General features: G+C 50.1%; 5 protein-coding genes across 5 annotated transcripts; 2 read left to right on the top strand and 3 right to left on the bottom strand.

Moving 5' to 3' along the window:
- Positions 1-214: 214 nt before the first annotated feature.
- On the bottom strand, positions 215-4,792 carry TRUGW13939_02974 (uncharacterized protein; the record flags this gene model as incomplete). Its single annotated transcript, XM_035486160.1, has 10 exons — positions 215-477; positions 865-1,322; positions 1,386-1,674; positions 1,762-1,802; positions 2,376-2,420; positions 2,472-2,543; positions 2,598-3,097; positions 3,147-3,322; positions 3,373-3,450; positions 3,505-4,792. 10 exons carry the CDS (start codon positions 4,790-4,792, stop codon positions 215-217), a joined length of 3,210 nt encoding a protein of 1,069 aa, XP_035342053.1.
- A 348-nt stretch (positions 4,793-5,140) lies between these two features.
- Positions 5,141-6,979, top strand: TRUGW13939_02973 (uncharacterized protein; the record flags this gene model as incomplete). The annotated part of the gene is made up of 1 exon (XM_035486159.1): positions 5,141-6,979. One exon carries the CDS (start codon positions 5,141-5,143, stop codon positions 6,977-6,979), a length of 1,839 nt encoding a protein of 612 aa, XP_035342052.1.
- Positions 6,980-8,214: 1,235 nt separating this feature from the next.
- On the bottom strand, positions 8,215-10,188 carry TRUGW13939_02972 (uncharacterized protein; the record flags this gene model as incomplete). Its single annotated transcript, XM_035486158.1, has 3 exons — positions 8,215-8,966; positions 9,063-9,792; positions 10,021-10,188. 3 exons carry the CDS (start codon positions 10,186-10,188, stop codon positions 8,215-8,217), a joined length of 1,650 nt encoding a protein of 549 aa, XP_035342051.1.
- Positions 10,189-11,720: 1,532 nt separating this feature from the next.
- On the bottom strand, positions 11,721-12,419 carry TRUGW13939_02971 (uncharacterized protein; the record flags this gene model as incomplete). The annotated part of the gene is made up of 2 exons (XM_035486157.1): positions 11,721-12,117; positions 12,187-12,419. 2 exons carry the CDS (start codon positions 12,417-12,419, stop codon positions 11,721-11,723), a joined length of 630 nt encoding a protein of 209 aa, XP_035342050.1.
- A 3,035-nt stretch (positions 12,420-15,454) lies between these two features.
- Positions 15,455-17,223, top strand: TRUGW13939_02970 (uncharacterized protein; the record flags this gene model as incomplete). Its single annotated transcript, XM_035486156.1, has 3 exons — positions 15,455-15,717; positions 15,767-15,968; positions 16,024-17,223. The coding sequence occupies 3 exons, from the start codon at positions 15,455-15,457 to the stop codon at positions 17,221-17,223; spliced, it is 1,665 nt and encodes a 554-aa protein (XP_035342049.1).
- Positions 17,224-17,352: the final 129 nt, after the last annotated feature.

Below are 17,352 nucleotides of genomic sequence, written 5' to 3'. Positions count from 1 at the left end.
ATAATATTCACGGAACAGAGTCGAGAGAGATACATTCAAAAGCATGCTTGCATCCCAAAGATTACTTCCACCACCAATACAACATTGAAAACATTTGAACATAAAACAGTTATAACCAGTCACGCTCTAGTGTATACAAATCAAGCACCCCCCTCTCTCTTTGCATATTCCTCCTCGATATTCTCCTCATACAAGCGATCGGCTTCCTCTTTGGTCAGCCGTCTCGGGCTCGGCGCGCTGCCCGGATTGATTGCATCCGTACGTTCAGTGCCACCGGTCGAAGCGCTCGTTGTCGTTGCTCCACTTCCTGCGTGTCCGTCTTGTTGGGTGGCTGTGCCTGCTTGGTCTTGGTAGGGCGTGTTGGTGGTAGTATTGGTGTTGCGGTGAGAGTTTGGGTACTCGCTAGGCGAGTCGACGAGGCGGATGGGCATGGTGGTGGGGTTTGATATCGATATTGATTTTTGTGGAAAGGATCAACTGTTGTCTAGTATAGTATATATACTCTATACTTTGTAACGAAATGGAAGATTATTTGATACTCGGATTTGCAAGAATTAGGTGTTTTACGATGAGCGACGTGGGGTATTTAATAGCAGTCGAGGTTGTGCATGTGGGTGGCGGTGGCAACACAACGCACGTCACCTCAGATCAGGCACCATCGATCTACGAGATCAGCGATTAGAAAGTGTACTCGGTATGTAACTAGCGATATATATATGCACCTGTACTTTGTAGATCTATTTATGCAAAATCTAAATATAAACTCATGTCTATCTATGCTTTCCTCTGCTCCGGGTCCATGTTCGTCTGGATCTTGCGTATAATGCGTGCCGGATTCCCTGCAACTACATGAAATGGCGGTACATCCTGTGCAAGTCTGCATGTAAGCCGCATTATCTAGATTGCACATTCTTCTAGAACATACCTTGGTAACCACACTGCCAGCTCCAACAGTCGAACCTCTACCAATCGTAACGCCCGCCAAAACCGTCACATTGCCTCCCAGCCAGCAGTCCTCGCCAATATGAATCTCCTTGCCCGTCTCTGGACCGTTTGTGCCATTGCGCAGCTCCGGATCTAGCGGGTGCGTGCCACTGTACAGCGAAACATTGGGACCAAAGAGGGTGCGGGCGCCAACGGTGATTGTGCAGGTGTCGATCCAGGTCGAGTGTGCATTGATATAGACACCCTTGCCCAGCTTGACCTGCGTGCCATAGTCCATGTACAGGCCACCTTCGACCACGGGGTCATCGTCGAATTGCGCCTCGTCGGCTGCTGCGTCGGGGAGCTCTGGAGGCAGAGGGGTGGAATCACCCACGATTCTACAAGAAAAGTAGAAAGCTGTGAGTGGGAATGAAAAGAGAGCCCTTTTGGAAGGGACTTACTCTCTCCACAGGCGTACGGACTCTCGCCGCGACGCCACGCCCGCAACAGCATTGAATGCTCGCACGGCTGCTTTGCATCGTGTGCGCTCGCCGAGGAGCTCTGGTGTGAAGGCGTAGTAAAGCTCGCCGCGAGCCATCTTCTGCTTGTTCTCGGAGAGCGGAGGGGTCGCCATGATGGGGAGTGCTGATATTCTATTTAACAGGGCGTAGAAGGGTGTCGAGGGTGTATTGGAGGGATATATCAATTGATTATTGGGTACCAAGAGGCCATGTGGTGAACTCAGACAAACTAAACAAGCCACCACGTGATGCCAAACCTAAATCAGAAACCACGAACCTAGTATCTAGAGCCTCAAAAGCTAATTAAACTAATTACTGTAGAGTACATCTGCTATGCCAGAGTTCGTGAACATGAGGCTATTACAGGGTATACGCGATAATCCAACAATTCAAAAAGGTTCTTCCTCTTCTCCAAGTCCTCGCCGCTGGCCAAGAATTGATGAAAAGATAAAAGGTATCCACGGTGTGGAAGGAAGCCAAAGAATGCGCCTGCCAATGACCCGAAAGCCGTTGGACAAACAGTTCCTCCGCGCTGTGCAATGCAGGGACCAGTCTGTGGTGAACCGCCTTTATGATCGCAGTCACCCAAACAAGGTAAGTATGAAGAGAAGAAAGAAGAAAAGTAAAAAGGGCGGGCTGCGGCCAGTGTTTATATACCCGCGGAGAGGCGCGCTAGTACCAAATTGGGATAGTTTAGCGAAAAGGTGATCTTGCGGCTGTGCGCGTGCTGATTGGCCATGTTTCAGATTGGGCGTTTCTGCCTGCTGGTGTTTGCAGTGTTTGCTGGGTGTGCATACAGATCAAACAGCAACGAGTTACGATATCTCATTAAATTCATGTATAAGGCTTCTTCTCTATCAGACTATATCTGGGTATGCGTGGTTCATCATTCATGCAAGATGCTCAACATCGAGAGCGTCGCTTCCTTACTCTGTACTGCTAAGCGCAAGACAAGCATCAACTGCCAGCCCGACTCTGTCGCCTCGTTAGTATCTGGTATGTATTTATTCAAGAAATTATACGTACCTGCCCTCCTTTACTCGGACCACATCGTCAATTACGTCTCGGTCTAGGTTGGGGAACATGGCTGACAAAGTCCTGGCTTGGTCAGTAACCGGCTAAATAAATATTACAAGTCTTCCAGAAGCTTACTCTACAACATCCTGGTGCTCTGCGCGCTGGATTTTTCGCGCTTCGGCTGCTTCAGCGCTTGCCTGCCGGGCTGCTGCCTCTTGAGCATCAAACCCAGCAGGCCGAGGCCCCGGTGCTACTGGCACCGCTGGCCCTGCTAATGTGGTAGGTTGAGGTTGACCGCTTGAGCCCTGCTCTGGTTCATCAGCAAACATCCTTCCAATTGTAGACAGCGGCTTCTGAATAGTGCGCAAAAGCCCCGCAACAGGTGCATTCTCTCCCTCGCCTGCAGACGACGACGACGACTGCGGTGGCGGTCCTTCTTTTCGCTGTGCGTGTTGCCGCTCGGCGTCAGTGGATGCTCGTGGCGTGACGTGTGCGCTCGTAGATGACTCCGACTCGGCTTTCAGGTTTTCTTGGGCAATGGCTGAAACAGCGGCCTCGACGTTCTTTTCGAATTCTTCGTCAGTGACGGTCAAGCTCGTTCGGTCAAGTGTCTCGATGAATTGGAGAGCCCCGGACTATGTCACGTCAGAATTATATTATGTAGGTACAGTGGTGGATACACACCAAAGACGATAAATAATACCCTGCTTCTCCCCCCAACTTGTCTTGGTTGCGGAAACGTAGAATGTACTGAACATTGGAAACCAAATGTTCCGGGTTTGCCTTTAACACAACAAAAATCAAGAGGGGGATGAATGAATCCGCCGATGTATCGGGGTTTTTCGAGTGCTTTAATAAACCTAAAGAGCAAATCAACATATATCCTCTCAACTTCTCGTTTCCACCATACCAAATATAACTTTGCAGCAGTTGAGGATACAGATAACCTTGTCTCGCGGCGCACGGTAACCTTTGATTTTTGCCAGCTCTGTAGTGATGGCTACCGTTAGACCTTATTTATTGAATGCATGTAAAGACATACCTTGCTGCGCAAGATTGATGAAACGGCGACCGTTGCTGCCAAGTGCAGGAATATCCAGATGCTCCGGCCGTATCCAACTATATATGCGAATCTTCTGGGCCAGGATTTCATCGCGCTCGACGTCTTCCTGGTGTTGGCCACGTCTACCGGGCCCATGTAGCCGCTCTAATTCTCGTCGTTTGCTCCTACTGACACTCCTTGGCACCGACGGAGGAGCAGGGATTGCCGGGGAGAAAGTCTGGCCATATAATCGGTTCATCACCAGCTTTTCCATTCCTTCTTTGGCATTGTCAAACTCTAGATCCGAAACATGTCTCCAGACTTCACACTGGGCCATTTTATTCGTGATAAAAGCGAGGAAATCGCTAATGATTTTGACCTGCTCGTGCACCAGCCACTGCTTCTTGCCAAACTCCATCAGGAACGACCGAAGGAACTTGGCAACAGGGTCCGCTGTGCGATGGCGAAGTTGTTCCAAGAAACGATGGAAATCAAATGGCTGGTCCGGCTCTGGTTCGGGAGGAGGCATTCCTGTAAGTGACGAAACTGACCGTGGAGTGCCCGGGGTTTCACTCGCAGAATGGGGCGACGGTTTCGGCACGACGATGGGAGACGGTAGCGAAGGCCTCCCAATAGACGAGGGAATGCTCTCAGCATCTAGGCTGGATCTGCGCGGAGGAAATTGAGTGCCTTTCCCTTTGAACTGTTCCGCAAACTCTAAACGCGGCGACATTATTTCCGTCTCTCTGAGTCCGTTTGTTTCGTGGGAAAACTGCTCCATGATACTCTGTATTTCCGACTGGTCGTCCTCGCTTTTGCGGGCAGCAGCGGCTTCTTCCTTTTCGACATCCTTTTGCGGTTGCGGTGTGGTGTCAACTTGGGGTACATCGGGCAGTTCCTTTTCTGTATATTCGCTCTGCGTTTGCAGCCGTATAGGGGAATGACTTGCTTGCGGAGTCTTCGGGGTTGGGTCGATGTACGTTTCGTCTTTCTGCGGAGGAGGCGGGGGCACGTCGAGATTGGTCTGGAGACTAAGATGTTGTGGTTTTTGCGAAGAAATCGACAAGTGCTGGAGGCCTTGGTTTAACTGCTGGTCATGGTCGGCGACCTGCTCCTCCAAAGGCGATGGGTCGATGTGGATAAGCTCCTCCCCTGAATCGGCTTCTTGTTGTGCCATGTTGTTGGCTGTAGATGCTTTTATAGAGCCCTGTTGACTTCCATGTTCTCCAGCGCCGGATTTGGAAGACTCCTCCACTGGTGAGGAGAGACTCTGTTCTGGAGTGGACATAAGCCTTCTTCCCCTCCGTAAACACGCAATGAGGTCACTTGTGATCTTGTTTAGGCGGGGTAGCGGTATAGCATTCTGAGGCCGCGGTATTCAGAGCGAGAAAACAGTCAAAACTCGGTAAGGTAAATTTGTGACTGAGTAGAAAGTGACTGAACAAATAAGCAACCTTTCCCAGCACAGCTCGTCTATCAAACTGCTGTCGTTGTCGTCGAGTCGGTCATTATTTCTTGCTAAGTCGTCGCCGGCAATATTCTGCCGTCTGAAACCGCCTTTGCTGCGGCGGACGATCTCGATTTCTTTTTTTGGTCTCGGTTTGATTCCTACCGCCTAAAGTTCTACGAAGCTGCTATGTGCGGCATTTTCTTCTCTTTGAGCGCATCGGAGCATGTGTTGCCCAAAGAGAAGACAGTCACTTGGCTGCGAAACCGGGGTCCGGATAACTATCACGTCCACCGCGTGCAGTTGAGCTGCGGCGCAACTGACCCAGGAAAAGTAGCAGCAGGAGCAGCAGCAAGTGAGACGGTGTATTTAACTTTTGTCTCGACAGTACTCGGACTGCGAGGCGACCATATCACGTCTCAGCCTCTCGTTGACCCGGAAAGTCGCTCGGTGCTGTGCTGGAATGGCGAAGCTTGGAAGGTTTTTGGCGAAGCTGTTCAGGGCAATGACACCGAGTTGGTCTTTCAAAGACTTGTAGAGGCTTCCAAACCGAGTGATGACGACGACCATGATGATAACAATTCCCGAGTAGGAAGTGCCAGTAAGACTCTTGTCAGACTAACAAATGTCATCAACAACATTACAGGTCCCTTTTCCTTTGTGTTCTACGATGGCTTTCATCAAAGGCTTTTCTTTAGTAGGGATTGCCTCGGTAGGAGGTCCCTGCTTCACACCCTTGACGAAGATGGGACTATCAGGATTAGTAGTATTTGTGACGACGATGGGGCATCGTCTACGCCATTCGAGGAGGTCGAGACGGACGGTCTACACATGATTGACCTCTCACGCATGTCTAAACAAGACAGTGAGGCCAGACTTCCATACCGAGTGGAAGTCATCCCATGGTCACATGAAGAAGACACGTCTACTACTCCATCACTAAAAAACCCAATTCCGCTTATGAACCGGTCGCTCCCAACTTCACGACCACCGGCTCTCACACTATCATCGCCGAGCATCGAACAACTAGAAAACGAGCTCCGTCGGTCTCTGGAAACCCGTATCCGCGATGTACCACTAGTGGCGACAGAGTCCAATGCAGCAAAAATCGCAGTACTTTTCTCAGGCGGATTGGACTGCACGGTCCTGGCCAGACTCGCGCATGACACTCTTCCTATCAACGAGCCGATTGATCTTCTCAACGTCAGCTTCGAAAACCCGCGTGTTGCTGCAGCGCTCAAAGCAAAGAGCCAAAAGGAAAACACTAAAATGGGTTCTATATACGAGAATTGCCCTGACCGTATTACGGGCAGAGCTGGTCATGCCGAGCTGCAAAGGGTGTGTCCGGGCCGTGTCTGGCGGTTTGTTGCCGTGGACGTTCCCTTTACGGAATTCACATTGCACCGCGAAGAAGTCGTCCAGCTGATGAGGCCGCACAACACGGAAATGGACCTTTCCATTGCCTGCGCTCTTTACTTTGCGTCACGGGGGCAAGGCACGATTGACTCCTCGACTGAAGAAGAAAAGGAAGCATACACCACAACAGCCCGCGTCCTTCTCTCAGGCCTCGGCGCCGACGAGCTCTTCGCAGGCTACGGCCGCCACGGCGTGAGCTTCTCACGCAGCGGCTTCCCCGGTCTCATTGACGAGATCGACTTGGACGTAGGCCGACTCGGCAAACGCAACCTCGGGCGCGACGACCGGGTCATTTCCAACTGGGGCCGTGAAGCCCGATTCCCGTATCTTGACGAGGACTTTGTCAGCTGGGCGACGCAAACACCGGTCTGGCAACGATGCGGGTTTGGGACTGCCAAACGACTCGAAGAAGATGATGATGCTCTTATAGAAAAAGATGTTCAAAAATCAGACGAGGAGGAGGCCCTCGATCCAGAGAAAAAATCACTTCGACTTCTCGCGCTCAGGCTTGGTATGACCCAGACTGCGCGCGAGAAGAAACGCGCGATACAGTTTGGATCGAGGACGGCCAAGATGGAGAGTGGCAGGACCAAGGGGACATCTATAATCTAGACTTCTTCTCTACTGTGGCAAAAGAGAGTTTAAGATGATGAAATTTTCACGCCTTCCAGCGATGATGACACTTTCGAGAAAACAGATACTTCTGAGACCATATCTCCCAGATCTGCTCCTATATTTCTCTTTTTTTTCGCCCTTTGCTGTATCTCTTTTTTTAAAAAATGAGTTCGAGTGTGATTTACATATCATGCATCACAGAAGTGGAGCGGATGTCGTTGAATCAAACCGAATGACTTGGAAAAAAAGATGACTATAGAAAAGACGGAAAGAGATATGCACGTAGGCAATATCTAAGATTTGGATCTGTGATTCATTAAAGGCAAGTCTGAGCTGGTGGTACATACCATACCATGTACTGTATATACCCATAACATACATACAAATGAAAAAAAAAAAAAAAAAAAAAAAAAAGTCGTATAATACTTTAATATTGTTGTTACATGCAAGTGACGCATGAATGAGTGGTTTCTAGAGCATGAGTAATGATAAAATCCAGTCATACTTTTAAATGTTGAAACAAGTAACTATGTAGTACTAATGAGTCATCCGAAGTACGTGTATAGCATCAATTTTCTGTGCTATGTGAGGAGTGGCAAGAGCATGAGTCATATGAGTCATTCAAATTCTACACTACCATACTACAAGCACCAGGATGAGTCAAAATTATACTAGCATGGATAGTTTAATTTTACATGTGTAAAAGCGTGTATATATAGAGGGCCTGCGGCCAGACTTTAGATGAGAATTTTGAAATTGATAAATTATAAATTGCCCAAAGATCAGAATTACTATAAAAAAAAACAAGGGTAATCAAGAGCAATGACAGCCGACAACTCACAAAATCAACATCTGGCCACGAGTCAATCCCAGCTTGCAAAGCGGGGAGACATCAGAACCGGCACAGATGGAAAAAAAAAATCAAATACACGTACAGAAATCGAAAGGTATATAATGCACAAAAAGCACAAGTGTTGAGGAACCCGGGAAAGTGAGACTTCCCCAGACCTCCACACGAGGAAGCAAGGTCAAGATATATGAAATCCAAAATAACTTTTGTCCAGCAGAGCGTCCTTGTCAGGAACTGGTTAAATCCAGACTCCGACTGATACTCCCACTAGGTTGGTGGGGAAGAACCACACCCCCGACTTTCTAAACCGAGGCCTGTGGTTTGTGAATAGGCATAGAAATAGACCAAAAAATGCACGCACCAACACGCAGGGTTGGCACCATTATCCAGGATAAGTCACATCAGAAGGTGCAAAGCTCTCAAAGAACGCAACCTTCTTCTGAAGAGCTGCTACTTGCTGCTCCAACTCTTCGATCTGCTCTAGGTGCATTTGACGCTCATTGAACTTTTTGCAACGAGACTTGCGGGCCGCTAATGTGTTGCGGTATCGCCGCGCCGCGACGGGATCATTGGGATCATATGGGACTTCTTCGTCAATACCCTTGGGGGGTGATGGCTTCTTGACCCCGACCGACTTGCTGCGCTTCTTCGGTGACTTTGCAGGGGATGGAGAAGACACAGAGCGAGTCCTTTTCCCTGGCCGCGATTCGGTCCCCGCCGTATCAGATATCAACAAATCAGATATCGACGGCTTGATATCGACATCCCCGTGGAGATAACCTTCCGAGGTCATCAGCGGATCCCAGTTGTTAGACGCTGGGAGGTCGTAATCCGCGTTGGCGAATGCCGGAGAGATACTGTGACTAAACAAGCCATCAGGAGAATCGAAAAGCGACTGCGGAGTCCCTATATCCGTAGAAAAAGACGACGGAGGGCACGACACAGGCGGATCCTTGAGAGCAAGATCCTTCGGCGAAACTGTGCCCGGAGGCGCAGGTGCCGCGGAGTAGCTTGCCAGGTGCGAGTAATCTTCAAAGGGGGTTATTGGTGACTGCATCATGGATGAGGCGGGAGACGTTAGATCATCAAGCGAAGGGCTTGCTGTAGAGATATCGAAGAGATCCATAGGGAAATCTGAGAAGCATGTAACATTAGAACAAAGTATAAGAGTTGAGTCAAGAGTTAATAGGGGTGAGACAGAGGCGGGGCTAGGGCGGTGAGGGTGTGTACCTGAGATGATGTCAGATGAAGACATGACTCGACGGTGCTGTGTGTTGTTGTTGTTGATGTTGTTTTTGGTCTCAAATTGAGACTGGTTGTTTTCTATGCTATTGAACAATGGAACCGCAGGACGGTTGAGACGCGGAGAATTCGCGTACAAGCGTTGAGCGAGGCGTTTCTGGCCTGCTGCAGGACTGAACCGATAAGAGGTGGACGAGGGTAACCCGGGAGACTGAGGAGTGAACTTTTTGAATTGCTGAACCTGTTTTCTTGGCAGCTGGTGGACGTTGACACTCGAGTGCAAGGTGTGTCGGCGATTGACCAGGTTTTGGTGGTTATTGTTGTTGGTGGTGGAGTTCACAGAATATTTAGGGTTGGCACTCAGCAAGGCTGGCGAATTCTCGTCCCAGAGATTGACTTGCGGGCGAGAAACGGGCGTTGATGGGTACAGAACAAAGTCCTCGTGCAGACTGTTGTTGTTGTTGTGATTGACAGTCGAATTCTGATATGGTGCCAAAGGCTGCTGAAGCGGGGGTGTGGGAAGCCATGATTGCTGTTGGTTATCCGTGGTGACTGAGGTCACTGGTAGAGTGGTGGAAAAAGGAGAACTTGAGCTACGCGAGGCGCTGCCAAAGTTCAAAGACCCAGAAGGGCGAGACTGGAGGGAGGGGAGATTGGTGTTGGGGATAGTCCACGAGGGAGCTATAGTGTCTGTCGGAGGGGGGGACAGAGGGGTAGTCTTGGTAACAACGCTTAGAAGGCCATTTTAGCAGGATTGACGAGGTTGTGACTGTGTAGAAGAATTATTTTGATGATTGTTTGTGGGGATGACAGGAAGAGAAGAAGAAGAGAAAGAAAGAGCCAGGCAGCGACTCGGGGCATCAGGCAGTCTTATGGCGCCCACCGGGCGGGCCCGCCAGGGACTGCAGCCAATCGCAGCCCGGCAACGCGGGCCGCAGCCAATTACGCGCGGTTTATGCGGGGCTAGGCCGGATGGGGGATAAATGGGCTTGGCAGCGGGGCCGACGTGTGACTCATAGGGCGCAACCGGCGCTGATTGGCGGCGGGCTCGCTCGAGGCTGATTGTTGGCTCAGCTTCATCTCCTGCCTCGAAATGCCTTGCAGAACAAGGCATTTTGCAGTCCCACTTGGCTTTTTGGTGGAATGCGTCTCCGACGATTGATTGCTCAATCACTGTTCCTGGCGGGTGACTCACACACCATGATGAATCGCCTTATTCCGCATTTCGTCCCCGATGTCAGCTCCATGATCCATCCCGTGCCCTAGCAAACCTTGTTAGTCCGACGGTTCGGAGTTCCCACTGAGGTTTTTTCGAGGACTACAGTGTCGCGCCGTCTGGAGTATATATATATCACTGGAAGAAAGAACGCTGGATTCGGATTCAGATCACGGAAACGAGCCTTTTCACCCAGCAGAGAGAAGCATTCCCCGACTGACTGTCAACCTCGACTACATTTCGAGTGTCAAACGACACAGCCTCCTGCCGCCGGCATTTAGACGCACCTAACGCCTAGTCTCGTTCCAATTTCCAACCATTTGTTCCGTCCGGGGCGTCTGCACGCGCGGGCCAAGTTCACGATAAGCCTCGAACGGCCGGGCCTCGTTTCTGGCTTTCTCTTCAACGTCATTTCTCCGACATCTGTGAAACATTGATATACTCATGAGCCGCCGTATCATAATCGAAAGCAGGCAGATACGTTTTGCTGACTAGGCAAGCATATTCAAAAAAATGGTTTCAAAACACCCCCTGGTTTCCCAGTCGCAAGTACCCTGGTCAACTCGTAGGCTACCGGGAAAACTCAATTAGCGTTCCGTCCACAGTTGCGACTAGGCGGGGCTAGACTTCACCGGTCCACACCACCCCTCGATTGGCTCGACTGTTGTCAAAGGGCGTTTTTTTACGGTGAGCTGAACTCGGGGTCCTCGGAATACGAGTACGACTATAGACTGTAGAGTAGACTACAGAGTGAAGACGACACTCAAACCAAGTAACTTGAGACATTAATTTAACCACGACGATCTTTATTCAAGGGCGCGGTGTCGAGGGCATCTGCGTCTGCTTTATGGTGGCCGCGGACCAACGTCTACTCTCCGGGCCCTCGGAAGTCGGCACAAGAAGGTGACTGGAGTTTTTATTCAACATCTAATATTGATTCGATGAAATAAACACTTGCATTAGGAGAGTCGACTGTCATACTTGTTCAACATGAGGAAATATATCAACATTGAACGATCAATACACGTTAATTGGTGTGCCGGACTGAATATAAATACAATCCTACCAATGTCAATTTTGACCATCGGCCTCAACCAAGTAGCCCATTGAAACAGTGAAAATCCCACGTGCCTGACATGTCAATTTATGTCATATTTCACACTTGGACGGCTCGAAATTGAGGGGCAGATGCCTTTAACGTCTGGAGTATGCTTGCATAGTGCAAATGTTGCCGCTAGTCTGTTTGACGTCAACCGGTCAAAAGAACATAGTATGAGGTCGTGCATGATCTGTGATGTCTGCTCAGATTCTTCCCTGCGATAGAGTAAACATGAAATCAAAGTGTGCAATCTGCATGTAACATCAAAGTCATCCCGGTTCAACTTGTAGACGAACATTCTCACTTTATAACACCCAAGAAACCGACCGAATCAAGCAGCTTGGCTACCCTCCTTCAATATCCTTCTCGTCTCCATCAGACACTTGCCCAAAAGATTCAACCCCCACCGCTCCCTATTCTGCCCAGCCTTGACTTTGCCAAACCCGATCCCCCAAATCCTATCCCGAGGGCTGGCTTCTACCAACTCTCTATCGCCCGTGGCCAGCAGTTTTCCTTTGAGTTCATCGCTCTGCGAGAACTTGAGGAGATTGCCTTGCAAGACAATGCCGTACCTTTCCCTTTTCCACACCTCGTCTGAAAAATCGGGGACTTGTCTACCCAGTTTCTTGAGCTGGCGAGGGTGAGGTGCTGGCTGACCGACAGCGAGGATTTGGGCTGTGATGGGGGAATCGGGAGCAAAGAGGAGGGATTTGCGGTGCATCATATATCTGGATACGTACATGTAAATACATAAACATTTCAGATGCTGAATGTGGGAGAATGTGTATTAAACATACTGCTCTGCAGTATGATAAAGTAATTCCTCAGACTCGCCATCTTTCCCATCGATAGGCTTGCGCCATGTGAATTGCGACTGGTACCACTGTCCGAGATATCCGTCGTCGTTTTCGGCGTGCCAGAAATACACTGGTTCTGTTTGAGAAAGCTGGTTGTTTAGGATTGTTTCCCTGGCTGGGTTGTTTTTCTTTGCCTTGGCTGTAGCTTTGTTCTTTGTGATGCGTGTTTTCATGTTTGTTGTTTTTTTATTGGAATATCGACTGTTTGAAAAAATAATTGCACGACTACATGTATATTAATAAGTATTCTTCAGTCTACTATGCAAGGCTGCCTAGACGTGAGTCATCATAGCTCGTGTTCGTATTCGTCAGGCTGTGTTGATGCGACGACCAATCAGGCAGGTCGTGATCATATGCATACTATTACTAAATAGTATACATGTATATAGTACTTTAAATAGTTAGTCATCTTGAAATGTTTAACATTTGTTGCGTCTAGTACTCAGTATCTAAGTAGCTATTGGTTGAAATTGTTCTTGGGGCAGTGTTCTGGGAATATTTGGAGATCTCACCATCACTAAACAACCAGACTTGAGATTTTTTTATTTGGATGAATGAAGCGATAAATAAAAGATATTATTGACATGTTTGTAAAAATTGGATTCCTCGACGGGTTGAAATTTCACATGCAAAAGTCAGACCAAGTCGCTAAAAATCTTATTTAACCTAGTACTCAAAACCCAAAATTCATATCAATTTGAATATACCTGTTGACGTCAATTGATCGATTATCATTGATAGTAATAACAATGTAACAAGTCAGCTCTAATGGCCAACATCACCACATATGCACTCCATATTGATAGCATATGTACCCCGGTGGAGCAGCCGATGCACTTGTGATGCAATGGCAGTATGTATGTACGTTAACTACGTATGTAAACAGCTGCATCTTGAATAATGTTGGTAATCAGTCATCGTGACTCAATGTAGCATTGATGAAGTCAGTAATGTATCCTCATTTGGCCCCTGCTGACCAGTCAAGACTACATTATTACACAATATATCGGCTCAATTGATAGACTCGGATAGTAGTAGTAGACTAGTAAGTGCTACGGGTTAATACCAAGAGCGGCCAAGTCAGGAGCTATTACTGCCGAATTACCGGTTAACGTACTTTTAGTAGATGGCCCCCAACAAATAACAATAGATTGCTATACTCCAAGTTGTTTTGATCGGCGCGTCTCCAATGCTACAATATACTGTATACTATATTATACGGAATACAGAGTACATTTACTGAGTATTCGGCACTCCGTATAGTACTACAGAGACGATATGGTAACAAGGTACTCCGTAACAAGAGTAACGTCGTAATCTTGAGTCTTCAAAAATATAGACTAACGCAAAAGGGAAGCCCGCACTGGCCAAGCGCAAAAGTCCAGGCCAGCAGCTAGCACGATAATTCGCAGGCTCACCGCAACTTCTGACGCTATAGCGAAGGAATATCGTTTTAAGCAGATCTGTGTCGGACGAGACCCGTCGCGGTAGTTACCTGGTTACTTGGACCAGCTAGCGAACAAAACAGACAGACACACTCTTTTTTTGGAGGCAAGCGATTGGCAGATATACTCCCCAAAAAAAATTTAAAAAAATAGCCCGCTGGCTTCTAGATCGTGCTCAGGGCGGCCAGACAGTGGGTTCTGTCAGAGATTTCACAACGGGCTTCGGAGTATGGACTAAGTATGGATAGACTTGAAGTTGGGAGATGCTAGATAGTAACTAGGAAAATAGGAGGTCCCTGAGGCGGTGGGGCGCGATGATCGTCGGTTGCATTTGGCGAGACGCGGCGTATTGGGTGCGGGCGCTAGGAACGTGTTTTGCTTTTGCTGTTTTGCCAGGACAAAGTATCTACTCTATATACAGAGGAATTGCTCGAGCTGCAAGAAGTAAATTACTGATAGTACTCGGCACGGAGTAAATAAATACAGAGTATAAATTGAGCCGACTTTTTTTGTGGAGCCATAGGGCTGCCATTGCCTAATCGGGACCGCGGTGGTCCCAAAGCGGACTAGCGCATGGCTCCTTTCCGAGTATACTTTCCTGTACTTTTCGTCAATACCGAGTACGCCATACTCCGTAGTCTATACTTGCCATGCAACTTGCGATGAATTTGTAAGTTGCTGTGAAGAAGACAGTAGCAGTGCTTAAAATCCACGCACATCACGACATGTCGCGTGCTTCGCCAGCGCCAGCAGCAGCACGCACTGGTTGGTCCAGGCCAGCGCACAGACGCGAAACGGTCATGCGCCAGGCTCCAGCCAGCGCTGATCGCCGTTTCGTCTTTGGAGTGATCATGAGACTGCCTCCTCCGTGCTATCCAGAGGTAAGATAGTAAGATACGTACGTAATAAATTCTGATAGTCGACGTATCACGCAATCATAACGCCGTAAATACCAAGTGTTTTTGTTTTGTTTACGAAATAAATGATGCCATCGGCCATGTTTTTGCCAGCCTGAGCCATGGTTCGAGCGGGCCTAGCGTCGAAATAGTCTCTTGCGCGTAACCGGTATTACAGCCCCTATATATCTGTATGGTATTAAATACGCCAATATTGTATCCCGTACCATGCGCATACATGTGTCACTGCAAGGATTCCAGCCACCTGTTAAGCTTGCAACTTAATTCTGCGAGGGAGCACAGGACCCTGATTGGCTGGCCTGACAGGGAGGGCCAGGGAGGCCACCAGGCTAAGGCCGCAGCTAACACCAATAGGCGTTGGGGCTGGAAGGGGTACAAAAAATTGAGGTCACAAATAATACGGTATGGATTGTGTATTGTACCGTACAGACCCCGCCATGGCGCCCAGCCACTCACACGGCGGCGTCACGACCCGCGCGCCCCACCGGCAAGCTTAGCAGCTTCCTCGTCTCCTATTTCTTCTTTCTTCTGCCTCCCCCTTCTCTTTTTTCTTCCTCTCTCTCTCTCTCCTTATCTCTTCACCTGCCAGACCTCTGCTCTTCTCTCGCGCTGCCGCTTAATCAGCCAGCCGGCTTCTTTTAATTGTGATACCCCGAGTCGCTCGAGCTCTTCTGCTTCCTGCGTCTCTTTGCATTTTCGCGTCCTTGAGATACCCCCCGCAAGATACCCTATAGTGATACCCCCAGTCTCGTCTCTACGAGTACTACGACACACAAACCTAAAAACCGATCTATATTTTCGTCCTTTCGGTTTTAATTATACCCTTTAATAATTTCATCCGTCATCATGTCTGCTGAAGCCCCCAAGATTGTCGAGGAGACCCCCGCTGCCGTCCCGGCTGTCGAGACTCCTGTCGAGACTCCTGCTGCTGCTGAGCCTGCCGCTGAGACTCCCGCCGAGCCTGCTACTGAGGCTGCTGCTGAAGCTCCGGCTGCTGAGCCCGCCGCTGAGACCGAGGCCGCTGCTGAGGCTCCCAAGGAGGAGGCCAAGGAAGAGGTTACCGCTGCCACCGAGGGAACTCTTGGCTACAAGGGACCTGGTCTCGTCAAGTGAGTAATGATTATGATGTGATACATATAAGTGCTAACAAGCAAACAGGAGCTTCCGCTTCGCCAAGCGCTTCTTCTACTTCTCCGATGAGGCTGTCGAGGCCAAGAACTTGTCTACCTACCTCGCTTCCGAGAAGGCTTCTGCTGCTGCCCAGCGCACTGCTGCCTGGGCCACCCAGACCGGCAAGGGTCTTTTGTTCTACACCAAGCGTGCTGAGGACAAGGCCACCCCGGCTGGTATCTTCAACCTGGTAAGCTACGGGTGTCTGAATGTGTATGTGGAACTATGTAGCTAACGACTCTCAGTCTGAGGTCTCTGATGTCAACAAGGAGGGCTCCAACGAATTCTCCTTCAAGACTGCCGGCCACAAGCACACCTTCCAGGCCAGCGGTACCGAGCGTGACAGCTGGGTTGCTGCCCTGACCGCCAAGACCCAGGAGGCCACCGCCGAGAAGGAGACCATCACCGAGAGCGAGGGTTTCAAGGGCGAGCTTGAGAAGCTCAGCAAGCCCGCCGCCGTCGCTGCCGCTGCCGCTGTTGCTGGTGCTACTGCTGTCAAGGCTGCCGTTACCCCTGAGAAGGACACCAAGGAGACCGAGGCCGCCGCTGAGGACAAGAAGGAGGACAAGAAGGAAGAGAAGAAGGAAGACAAGAAGAGCCGCTCCCAGTCCCGCAAGCGTGCTTCCATCTTCGGCAGCATCCTTGGCAAGAAGGAGAAGGAGGAGGTCAAGGAAGAGACTCCTGGTGCTGCTGAGGAGACCCCCGCTGAGGCTGCTCCCGCCGAGGAGGCCGCTGCTGCTGAGCCCGCTGCCGCTACTGAGGCCACCGAGACCCCCGCCGCCGAAGCTGCTCCCGCCGAGACTGCTGCTGAGGCCACCCCGGCCGAGGAGAAGAAGGAGGAGCCCAAGTCTGCCACCAAGTCTAAGCGTGCTTCCATCTTCGGAAACTTCTTCAACAAGGTCGCCAGCCCCACCAAGGAGAAGACCGAGGAAGAGGTTGTCCCAGTCGCCAGCACTGCTCCTCAGCTCGAGAACCCTGTTGACGAGTCTGCCGCCAAGCCCATTGAGCCCGAGACCGTCACTGACGCTCCCGCCGCCGAGGCTGCTGCCGCCGAGACCCCTGCCGAGGAGAAGAAGGAGGAAAAGAAGGAGGAGGTTTCCGCTGAGACCAAGGAGAAGCGCCGCACTTCGATTTTCGGTACCCTTGGCAAGAAGGTCAAGGCCGAGACTGGCTCTGACGGCGAGGGCAAGAAGGCCGTCAACAAGCTTGGCGGTCTGTTCCGCAAGCCCAGCAAGGCTGTCAAGTCCGAGGAGAAGAAGGACAAGGAGGTTGCCCCTGCCGAGGAGGCTATCCCCGAGGGCGAGGACAAGGCCGCTGCCCCGACCGAGGAGACTCCTGCTGCGACCACCGAGGCTGCCGTTGAGAAGGCTGATGAGACCGCTGCCGCCCCCGCCGAGCCCGTTAATGTCGCTCCCGCCGCCGCTCCGGTCCAGGCTGCTGCTTGAAGGGCAGGCGCCAGAACGAGCGTGGTGGAGTTTGAAAAGTGGTGGGATGGGGACTTGGCCTCTCGTTCTGGTCTGTTAGCCGTCTGACTTGCTTGACTTGACGAGTAGGATACTGGTGAAGTAGTAATG

Source organism: Talaromyces rugulosus, chromosome II, assembly GCF_013368755.1.
Source record: "Talaromyces rugulosus chromosome II, complete sequence".
Lineage (NCBI taxonomy): Eukaryota > Fungi > Ascomycota > Eurotiomycetes > Eurotiales > Trichocomaceae > Talaromyces > Talaromyces rugulosus.
Note: the sequence above shows the minus strand (reverse complement) of the source record. Positions and strands in the feature narration are given on the sequence as shown.